Consider the following 12,549-nt stretch of genomic DNA (forward strand, 5'->3'; position numbering starts at 1 on the left):
TCTACCAGAAAGCTGAAAATGAAAAAAGGGTAGACATTTCAGCAAGACAATGGTCCCAAACACAAGGCCAAGGAAACAATGAAGTGGTTTCAAAGAAAGAAAATCAAGTTGCCTGGATGGCCTAGTCAATCACCTAACCTAAATCCCATAGAAAATCTGTGGAGAGAACTGAAGATCAAAGTTCATCAAAGAGGCCCAAGGAACCTTCAAGATTTAAAGAGCATTTGTGTGGAAGAATGGGCCAGAAACACTCCTGAGCAATGCAGACGACTGGTCTCTCCATACAAGAGACGTCTAGAAGCTGTAATCACCAACAAAGGCTTTTCTACAAAGTATTAAATAAAGTTTGTTTATATCTTATTCCCTGTGTCATTTCACTTTATTTATTATGACTCAACATGTATACATAAATGTTCTGATTTTTTTGTATGAATTCAATATTTGGCTACATCTGGTGGAGGTTTTGTGGCGGTGGCCCACTTGGAAATCCCCTTACGGATGGAAATGCTGATGTGTCAAATACTTGTTTTCCCTGCTGTATGCTCTGTGGTGGCCAGTAAGACCAGAAACATACTTTATATAAGTACTGTATGCACATTATCCAAATTATTGACAAAATTATGAATGAAAAATCATTTAAAACAAATCATATGAGAATGTTATGAATAGTTCAAAGAGAAATAATAGTTGAATTGTGAACATGTGATGTGAGATTATGACTGTGTACTACAAAACAAATACAACAAAACATTATAAAAATGCCTGAAGATAGGTTTTTCACATTAACACTACCATTATATTTCTAAACCATGCATAACTTCTGCATAGATATTTAAAAAAGTGAATTTATATTTATACCATGTTGATAACTATCCTTTAGTGCACTTAGACCAGTGGTTCTCAAACTGGGGTCCGGGGCCCCCAGGGGGGCTGCGGGATGGTGCCAGGGGGGCCCCAGTTTTATGACATTTTATAAAATAATTAATTTATCATGAATTCTGTGCAATTAAACCTAAAATTATAAAAGTATACTGACCAACAGCAATACTTTGTATAATTCAATATGTTTTGTTTAATTAAAATTGAGTTTTAGAACAGTTTTTTGCCATAAATTTTCTTTGGAGGGGCCGCAAAGGAATGTGCCGTACACAAGGGGGGCCGCACGCTGAAAAAGTTTGAGAACCACTGACTTAGACTATAACTTTAGCTTCTTTAACCAGATGTTCTTGCATCTTATTAAATAATGTTATTGGAAAGAGAATATTACTGCAGTATTGTTGTAGATATGTTTTAAGTTGACCAGTACACTGAAAAAAACAACTTGTAAAATTTACTTAAAAAAATCTTCGTGACAATTTGCATGAACTTTTTTTAAGTAAAATTTACTGCTTTTTTAAGTACAACTTACCTACTAAAATCAAATAAAATCTACTTAATAATGCATGAAAAACATATGTTACATCATTATTTTTTTAGAAGTTAGATTTATTTTAATCATTTAGGTAAAGTCTATTAGTTTTTTTTTGTGAAAATTGAAGCATTGCTGTCCTAAAAATATTAAATAAACCGTTTTTATGGTTTGTTATTTTTTTTAATATAGATCATCTGAATGGTGAGTTCACAAAATTATAATTTACAAAAAATTAATTTATTAATAATAAAAGTTAAAGTTCTTATCCGTTCTTATTCTGTGATAAAGCTTAAAAAATAAAAATATTGAGGTGCAAAGATTGCTGGTATTCCTTACAAGATGTGCAAATAAATTTAAGTTAATTTTACTTGAATGTTTTAGTTTAATGAATTTAATACTCTTAAGTTAAATTAACTCAGATTTTTTACTTAAATCTGCTAAATTATTTTAGGACTATGTGCAGTGACTATAAAACAGTTAAATAATACAAGAAAATATCTAATACGACTTGCTATTCCCACACAGTTCATTTTCTACATGAATTAATTGTATATTTATCATAATTTTACTTAAGAAAATCTAGTTCTCAATAAATGTTAATATTATTATGTAGAAATTATGAGAGTTAATCTAATTTATATTACTACACCAAAAAGTTCATTTTTTCAGTGTAAAAAATTTGAGAATTGTGAAAAAATCTAGATTTAATGTTTTTCCAAATCGCCCAGCCCTAGGTTGATGTCATTATGTTGACCCTGAGACAACATTTCAGATTTCAGAAATAAGTTTACAGTTTTTTTTACAACCAGGATTAGCTGCTTCTATACCATTTACATTTACATTAAGTCATTTAGCAGACGCTATTGTCCAAAGCATGGTTATGATGTAGAAGTTCAAATTTTTATGCATTTGATAAAGAAGGCGTGAGGGTCGTTTGATTCTGGACCATCTGGAGTTGAAAGCAGAAGGCGTATGTGCAGGATTTTCGCTTTAGGCTGTCTCTCATGTACTTACTATGAAATATGAATTCAAAAACAGATAAAATATGAATTACAGAATCCTTGGATGGCCTATATGACACTAAGAGAAACAGTCTCACTTTTTATGCTGTAGCCATTTGACATTTATGGGCCAGGACACTTGATTTCTATTAGAAGTGAACGCTAACTCATGTCAGTCCATGTCAAACCATTTCAGCTACAAAATGCATTTGTGAAGAAATATGAATACCATTTTTTTCTGTAGCAACCATGAGAAGTTGTCTTGTTTATTGATATGTAAACTAAGCTTTCTGATGTGGATGCATGTAAAGAATTGACAAATAGGCCCTTTTCCACTGTGTTATCTTACAGAAAGATTTAGGCAACATTCAGATTGAAGATTCTAACTTTTACATTCACAAGCATTGTGTTTTAATTAATAGAGTTTGTGTTTAGCATATAGATTTAATCTACACAGAGATTTACAGTATGTTGAGGTTAATTGAGGTTGGGTTAAAAAAAGGTTAATTGAGTATTTGTAAGTTCATAAGAAGCATTGCAATGAATTTGCAAGTTCACTTGACTCACAGGAATTCAAGTATTGAATTGAGGGTGCCAAAATCTGCTTCCCCGGGTCTGGCTGCTGTGCTTTGGAGAACAAGGCTTTATAGCTTTACTCTTGCTGTGAACTAATTAGTTTGTTGTTACGTGACAAACATTTAATATTCCAAGTAATTAAAAATGTCAGGAGGCAGAATAACTGGTCTTGTTGAGGGGCAATAGGGAAAAGCTTCAAACTGAGGAGTTGCCCCTTTTCAAGAAATCCTGTAATTTTCAGGGCACAGTTGTCATTAGATGTAAATTGAATGATGTAATATGGAAATACAAACATAAGAAACAATTGTCATCTTTCATACATAATTCAAACTAATATAGATGCTATGCATGATGAACAATGTGATTTTTGGATGTCTCAGCACAATACAAGTTTGAAAAACTTCTCATAGCCTTTCACAGCTTGATTCTTTCAGACACATTCAATACTAACTACCAGTGTGTTTTTTCATGCTTCCTTTGACCCTGATGCTTCCTGCCAGTTTGGCATAATTCTCCAAAATCAAGTTCAGGACCTTGCTGGGAGCTGGCACCCGGCCTGTACAAAATCAGACCTCTAATCATTTCTATTGTGTTGATGAATTGGTCTTTATGCTTGTTCCCATGTTGCAAATAATCGAAACATAACCCGTTTCCAGATTTCATTTCCGAGTCCAGAAAATTAGATTTTAGCTTTATTCGAGGTCACATTTTGTAAAGCGTAAGTAAAGATCAAGGAAAAGGCAAAGTAGATGCGATAGAGACAGAGTCTATAACTGAAATAAAAGATGAATAGTTCTTTGACATTTGGTGCTGTTTTGTCCTCAGATTACAGTTACAGAGTCCGTGCTCTTCTTGCTGCAGTATGTCTCTGAAGATCTAGACAACAGAGAGAAGATCATTGTGATGGGGGACTGTTGTTACCTCAACCCTCTGGTCCGAAGGACTTTTCGCTTTCTCGGTGTGTCCTCACCGACCGGATACACACTAATTAGGAAAGACTCTTTCCTTTCTTGCTTTTGAATTTGTGCCTGCAGCAGAAAGCAAACAACATCTTAGATTTAGATCCACGTACAGGAGTTTGCAGTTTTTTGTGTGTGAAGGGCAGAAGATGTGCTCTTGGCTTTCTCTTTATTTATTTATAATATTTCTTCTGCAGAGAGAAAATGAAGGAGAAACGTTATGGGATGTTCCTTGGCCTGAGCTCAGACTAAACCAAATATTAGTCCTCAGGGCTGTAATTCCAGTACACATTGAGAGGGAAGTGACCACTTACGATATTTACATAAAGCTCAACCAATGTGTTTTATTTTAGAGACTAATTCCTACGTTTCATCCTTAGGCGCCATTTACACGGCAACACTTTCACTCAAAAATAAGAAAGTTATTAACGTTTTGGCAGTTTGTTTAAACGACAACAGTGTTTTGGGGTCCCAAAAAGCAAACATTGGAAGGCTGTGTCAGAAACTGCTCCCTATCTCTTATATATACAGTAGTGCACTATATTTGTCGTCCGCCATTTTATAGTGGTGTCTGAAACCTGAGTGAAAAACTTCATTCCCTATATTCGTTCACTACATTTTACCCACAATGCACTCTGACTTTGAGGGTACATCCAAAGCACACTCACTCACTATTGAGTCAGCTCAAGAATACTGAGAGTAAACACCACAAATTTAGGTTTATACACTTTTGTTAGTTCTTGTTGTCAGTTATTTTCTACTTTTTAAAAATAAGCTAATAAATAATAAATAAATACAATGCATTTTATTTAAAAAATATTTTTTATTAAATATAATAAATAAACATAATAGTAAATAAATGTGACAAGCAGTTCTCTTTATTATAAAATAATAAAATAAACATGACAAATGGGACAAGCAGTAAGAAAGTAAACTACCGTTTCACAGTACAATCCATAAGGCAAAACAAGTGTCACTGTCCGCGGAAGAGGTGGCAAGCGCGAAGGATTTACTTGTTAAGTCAATGCAAAGACGCGAATAGCCATTCTGTGGTGCGGTACACGCGAATGGCATGGCACGGGACACGTGAATTGAGGGTTTCCGCGAGAAACTCGCAAGTTAAAAAAATCTGAACTTTGGCGAATATTTGCGCCGCGTTAACCAATCAGGAACTTGCTCTAGAAGTGACGCGATTACAGGAAGCGAGCGGGGTCGCAGAAGCCCCTACCATGACGCAAATTTCCACGTGAATGTCTCAAAATTACTAGAATTTAACGTGCGGCTTTCACGCGCGAATAAACCGAGTAAACTCAAATGTTTAAGCGTTCAACTACTCGCAAATAGCGCGTTTTTGCCGCCTCTACCTAGTGAGGGTTTATTATGAATCTCTGCGACAGCTCTCTGATGCATGGTAGGCCTATTATGCACTCATTTTCGTTCACATTTTTACCATGAACTCAAATAGCATTCCCTATATAGGGAATACTGAAGGAGTGAACGAGTGAATGGTTTCAGACACAGCACAAGTTTTCCATGCAAATCTGTTAAAGCGATGACGTTAAGCGCATGTGTGTTACTTATTCGGTCTACTGGCATGCGCATTTTCACATGTACACACAACAATGGCAGACTACATGATTTTGTTCGTGTTAGTGATGTTCAGTTCTTGAAGGAATCATTCTTTTGAAGAAGTAAACGGTCGAGCTGTTTCACAAATCAAACTGAATCGAACTTTAGTTTCCGGTTAATGACGCACAGCCGAAACGTAGGATACCGGAGATAAGCTTGTTTTATTAAAAAGCTGAATTTTTATAAAAAAATTTAAATAATATTGTGCATGCAAATCATATTTTAGTTGTATAAGCAAAACCAAATGAGTTTAAAAGACAAGTTTAATCTTTATACTTAGGATATGTAGAACACATCCGCAATTGTGCACCAGTGTCTGTAATTTGTGCTGTAGGTGCCAAACTTTTAGGAATCTTTTGTAAGCTAGTCAAACTGGTCAGTAACATCTGACATTTATGATCCGCGATTGAAACTGTGACCAGAAACATTATTAACTTAAGTGAATGAAAGGCAATAAGTCAGCTATGCGTTCACAAAATTAACTTTTTTTTAATGTTTCAGTGCATTGACACAAACGACTTTATTTGAATGTTTTATTGATACAATTCGTTAGAAAATAAATGCGTAGTCAGGAACCGATGGATCGGCTTTTTGAACCGGTTCCATGAGACGAACTGTCCGAAAAGAACCGGTTCGCGGAAATGAATCGGACTTTCCATCACTAGTTCGCGTTGCTAAAAAGTTGAAGTAACAAACCAATCTCATTATTCGTCTTTCACAATCTGCCAGCTGCTTTTGCCATGTTGTTTGTTTGAAGGCGTCTTTCCGCAAGCTACTCCTTCGTCAGTTCACTTCAGGGCCTTTGGTAGTGTAAGTGACATCCCCGCCTACTGGCATCCATTATACAGCATTTTTTGTGCTTCCATGTTAATCGTTTTGACAACGTTGTCGTGCACACGTACAATTTTTCCCAAACACAAAAAAAAAACCTTTTTCACCTTTTAGTACAAACATTGTTGCGTAAACGTAGCTTTAGATGGTAAAAAAATCTTTACTATCCAGAGATTTAGATTTTCTGATATAGTAAGTTAACTTTTATTTATTTATTAACTTTATTTACACTGTGGCACTGCGTTTTTTTGTTTGTTTGCATGTTCCATTAGCTCACTTGGGGAGATATTGAGACAAAGGTCATCACACATACTGATAAAATGTATATATTTTACGGTAATGCACTGTAAATCACTCAGGATAAAGCATCTGCCAAATGCATAAATGCAATGTAAATGTAAGCTGCTTGAACCAGCTCGACATAGGAACTTTAAGCCAACCAATGGTGTAGATTTAGAGGTCTACCTGTTTATTTAAACAATTGCAAGCGAGTGTTTAAGAACTGTTTGAATTAGTAATTGTTTTTAAAATTTTGCTTGGTGGCACTGTCACCAAAATTACACAGTTTAATCTGTTTCATGAATTTAAAAGAGATTGAAACATAAGGAATGTTATGTTTAAATTACACAAATAATGCAGTATCTTACAAAAACAGGGAAAAACAAATTAATGTTCTGGTTGTGGTGTATGCAATTCTGAATATCGTAGATAACCATAACTTTGTTAGAACCTAAGCATTTACCTATCATAAATTCAGCCTGGACCTGTTTTCTTTATTATACATATATATATATATATTTTCTAACAGGATCTACATTACTCTCTGTATCTACACTCTTAAAAAATATGCTGAGCTCAGATGCAAAATCTGCTTAATTTCACCTACACTTCAAATCAGACAATTCGGAAATAGCGGTTTGTTGGAAGAATCCACTAAGAGTCTGATAAAAGTGCTCATTTACGAGAAACGCACATTTACCAGATACACACTTTGTGTTTTGCACTTTGTGTTCTTCATTTGTATCTTAATGGTTTTTGTGTGGCTGTTCCCTAAAATTGCACTTCTATTTTACAAAAGGTTTGGTAGTGGGAAAAGGTTTTTAAGAACCTCTTAGCATGGTAAATTCACTGTAGGAATGTTGTTTATCCTTTTAGCTTTGCATCCAAGCGCATTTGTTACAAACCCTTGCAAAGTTTCTGTGATGTCACTCATTTTCAGTGGTTAACAACATTACATTCAGCTGCACAACATTACATGTCTGGTTGAAAATTGAGTACTCTGGAGCATAATGAACTATCATTGCAACACAGGAGCTGTGCGAGCACAATGACAGCAGCAACGCTTGTAGTAAACTAGTTTCAGTCTGCTGCATCTCTGCTCATAAAGAACATGCAATGTGACAAAGCTGCCCACGCATACTTTAGGTCTTAGTCCTGTTCTTGCCCAATATTTTAATCGGAAGAAAGACATAATTTCACCCAGAGCTGGACTCCTGTTTTTTTAAGGTTTTTAATACAGTTATAGTTCAGCATTACTTGAGCTTTAACATGGGATTTGTTTAACATGGGATTTGTTTAATTTATTAATAAGCAAACATGTATAGGTCATCTTTAAATTGATGCTTTAGTGAAGTGTTTTATAACTCTTAAAGGTTATTTAAACTCTTAAAGGAATATTCCATTTTCTTAAAAGAAAAATCCAGATAATTTACTCACCACCATGTTATCCAAAATGTTGATGTCTTTCTTTGTTCAGTCGATAAGAAATTATGTTTTTTGAGGAAAACATTGCAGGATTTTTCTCATTTTGATGGACTTTGATAGAGCCCAACATTTGGTGCTTGACTCAACACTTGGCGGTTTTTTTCAGCGGAGTTTCAAGGGTCTATAGATGATCCCAGACGGGGCATAGGGGTCTTATCTGGCGAAACGATTGTCATTTTTGACAAGAAAAATAAAAAATATACACTTTTAAACCACAACTTTTCGTCTAGGTCCGGTCCAGCGCCACCTAACGTAAATGCGTAGTGACGTAGGGAGGTCACGTGTTACATATATGAAACGCACATTTGCGGACCATTGTAAACAAACTGACACAAAGACATTAATTTAGTATCATTTGACATACAACAATGTAGGAACGGTCCTCTTTCAACGCACTTGTAAACACTGGGGCGGAGTTTCGCGTTCGTCCTCTGTGACCTATTGACGTCATGACGTATTGCGTGAGGTCACGCTGGTGCATCACGACCGGATCTAGACGAGAAGTTGTGCTTTAAAAGTGTATATTTGTTATTTTTATTGTCAAAAATGACAATCGTTTTGCTAGATAAGACCCTTATGCCTCGTTTGGGATCGTTTATAGTCCTTTGAAACTGTTAAAAGTGTTGAGTTAAGTATTAAATGTTGGGCTCTATTAAAGTCCATTAAAATGAGAAAAATCCTGCAATGTTTTCCTCAAAAAACATAATTTCTTCTCGACTGAACAAAGAAAGACATCAACATTTTTTCAAACAACAATATGAGCTTAATGTCCTGTTACTTTCTATTAACCATATGTTTATGTCTCTGTGTTCTTACAGGTGTGTACGCATTTGGCCTTTTCGCCACAGACATTTTTGTCAATGCAGGGCAGGTGGTCACAGGAAATCTTTCTCCCTACTTCTTGACGGTGTGTAAACCCAACTACACTGCGTTGGGATGCCAACAGGTTGTGCGCTTCATCAACCAACGGGAAGCCTGCACAGGGAATGAGGATGAGATCTTACATGCACGCAAGTCCTTCCCATCTAAAGAGGCGGCTATCAGTGTATATGCTGCCGTATATGTTGCTGTAAGTAAACATGCTGAAATGCACATTAGAACCAGTTTAAAGGTGACATAGAATGATTGAACGGGGTATTTATCATTGTTCTGTGATGTGACATGTAGCCAAAAAATTTTTGTTTGGGTCTGTAATGCCTTAGAAGCTTCCTAAAAACCTCTCTCAGATAGTTATATTAGGGTGGGGGATTTTAAACAAGTGGTTTTGCACCTATTTGGCTCCCCCTACTGGCTTAACTTGCAATCTCATTATTGATTGGCTGACTTTGCAGCCACTCAAAAAATGTAGCCAATTATTTTAAAGTGGAGGGGCAGTTAGATGCCTGTGATGTCATAAGCATCAGTTTTTCAGATTGGGCTGTTTTCTGGCTGACATTTCTAAAAGAGGAATTTCTATGAGACTGAGATGTTTAGCATGTTTAGCACTTTTTGTATGTTTGTGAATGCGGGTAGACTACCATTATTCAACAAAGACAAGGTAAAAATGGTTTTTCATTCTCTGTCCCCTTTAATCCTTATTACACCCTGGTGATAATGCAAAAACACACAGTTTCAGTTTCTTTGGTCCAAAATCCCATCCTCATGATTGCATTAAATACAACGTGTCTTCTGATTAGCTGTGATTGTCCTGCTGTAGATTTAATGTTGAAAGACACATTTCTTGTTGCAGGAAACCCAGGTGATAACAGCTTTGTGTTAAAGTACAGCTTTGGGGTTGCTGAACTGTGCTATAATATATCTGGATACAGATTGTGTAGGTGGTGTAGCTTTAATCTCTGAATAGGGTGGAGAGATGTTGTTACCCTAATAATACACATTAACACATAATTGTCTGCATACATTTGCTGCACACAAGAGATGCTTATTCTGTGTGCTGCAGCTAGAAGGAACTGTTTTTAAGCAAAAGTTGAATGAGCAAAAACAGCCTTGTGGCAGCCAACATTCAGTGTGTTCAACTGAATATTTGATTCAAACTGACATGCCTATACAGTACAGTACAGCATGATATGGTGTAACACTCCTGTCAGATTTGAGATGGATTTATGGTGTGATAGTCTGGATGATCCTATTTGCAGAGAGAGCATTAAAGGATATTTTCTAACACTCCTACAATGAGAGCATGTGAGTTATACACCAGTTCTACCATAAAGACTCAGAAGGCAAGTGAACGTTTGAATGACATTTATTCCATGTTAAATTAAAAAACAGAAATTCGAATCAGTCTCAAAATAAAAGAGATGCTTGAGTCTCATAAGATTTTGGCATATGCCCCGCCTTTCGTCCGGGTCTAGCTGTAGTCCGGCAGATCCTGCCTGATGTTGAAGGCAGGGGCGGAGCCTACCCCCGGTCAAAAGAACAGGGAACAACCTGGTGGTGGTGGGGAGGATGGAGGTGAACTACAGCTACGACACCTACGGGCAGCAGGAGAGAGTGTTAGTTCAGCGTTTAAATAGTCGGCATTGAGCTGTGATTGGTAAGCCGATTTTATGAATGAATGACGTGGTATTAGAGTCTTCCTGGTAGAACTTACGCTGACGCTTCCATTTCTACCATAAAGACTCAGAAGGCAAGTGAACGTTTGAATGACATTTATTCCATGTTAAATTAAAAGACAGAAATTCGAATCAGTCTCAAAATAAAAGAGATGCTTGAGTCTCATAAGATTTTGGCATATGCCCCGCCTTTCGTCCGGGTCTAGCTGTAGTCCGGCAGATCCTGCCTGATGTTGAAGGCAGGGGCGGAGCCTACCCCCAAAAGTGAAATAGATCAACTGGCTTGATTGCTAGGATATCAAAGAGATGTCAATCCTGAAACAAAAGAAAGTGTTAAGAAGGAATCAGACTTCTTAAGCTTCAACAGCTATTTATTGTAACCCCCCAAAAATAAAGCCACGATAGGCATAGGCATTCACTTTAATATCTGATTCACACAAAAGGAATAGGATAAGAATTACAATATGCTTCGTTGTAAAGTGCCACGGTAGGCTTTACATGGATAGGTAGCCCCAATAGGTGATATGTAAAGCCACGATAGGCCACAACGATAGATAGCCCCGATAGGCAATGTGTAAAGCCACGATAGGCCAAAACGATCGATAGCCCAGGTAGGCGATGTGTAAAGCCACGTGGATGTATATCAAAAAAAGGCGATATGTAAAGCCACAATATGCCACAGCAATCGATAGCCCTGATAGGCGATGTGTAAAGCCACGTCGATCAATAGCCCCGATAGGCGATGTATAAAGCCACGATTGGCCACGATAGGCCAATCGACAGCCTCTGATAGGCAATGTGTAAAGCCACGATAGGCCACGTTGATTGATAGCCCCGATAGGCGGTGTGTAACACCACGGTAGGCCACATCGATCAATAGCCCCGATAGCCGATATGTAAAGCCACGATTGGCCACGATAGGCCACTTGATCGACAGCCTCGATAGGCAATGTGTAAAGCCACGATAGGCCACGTTGATTGATAGCCTCGATATGCAATGTGTAAAGCCACGATAGGCCACGTTGATTGATAGCCTCGATAGGCAATGTGTAAAGCCACGATAGGCCACGTTGATTGATAGCCCCGATAGGTGATGTGTAAAACCACGATAGGCGATATGTAAACCCACGTTGATCGATAGCCCCGATAGGCGATATGTAAAGCCACGATTGGCCACGTCGATCGATAGCCTCGATAGGCGATATGTAAAGCCATGTCGATCGATAGCCCCGATAGGCGATACGTAAAGCCACGATAGGCCACTTGATCGACAGCCTCGATAGGCAATGTGTAAAGCCACAATAGGCCACGTCGATTGATAGCCCCGATAGGCGATGAGTAAAGCCACGTCGATCGATAGCCCCGTTAGGTGATGTGTAAAACCATGATAGGCGATATGTAAAGCCACGTCGATCGATAGCCCCGATAGGCAATGTGTAAAGCCACGATTGGCCACGTCGATCGATAGCCTCGATAGGCGATATGTGAAGCCACGTCGATCGATAGCCCCGATAGGCGATACGTAAAGCCACGATAGGCCACTTGATCGACAGCCTCGATAGGCAATGTGTAAAGCCACGATTGGCCACGTCGATCGATAGCCTCGATAGGCGATATGTAAAGCCACGTCGATCGATAGCCCCGATAGGCGATACGTAAAGCCACGATAGGCCACTTGATCGACAGCCTCGATAGGCAATGTGTAAAGCCACGATAGCCACGTCGATTGATAGCCCCGATAGGCGATGTGTAAAGCCACGTCGATCGATAGCCCCGTTAAGGGATGTGTAAAACCACGATAGGCGATAAGTAAAGCCACGTCGATC

General features: G+C 37.8%; 1 protein-coding gene across 1 annotated transcript in view; it reads left to right on the forward strand.

Annotated features, from left to right (window-relative positions):
* plppr5a (phospholipid phosphatase related 5a) overlaps window positions 1-12,549 on the forward strand; it is a 37,111-nt gene that overhangs the window by 3,794 nt on the left and 20,768 nt on the right. The window contains exons 2-3 of the mRNA XM_055202419.2: window positions 3,814-3,946; window positions 8,990-9,240. Of these exons, the coding sequence (XP_055058394.1) occupies window positions 3,814-3,946; window positions 8,990-9,240 (384 nt within the window). The remainder of the gene's footprint in view (window positions 1-3,813; window positions 3,947-8,989; window positions 9,241-12,549) is intronic.

This window comes from Misgurnus anguillicaudatus, chromosome 2 (assembly GCF_027580225.2).
Source record: "Misgurnus anguillicaudatus chromosome 2, ASM2758022v2, whole genome shotgun sequence".
Classification (NCBI taxonomy): Eukaryota; Metazoa; Chordata; class Actinopteri; order Cypriniformes; family Cobitidae; genus Misgurnus; species Misgurnus anguillicaudatus.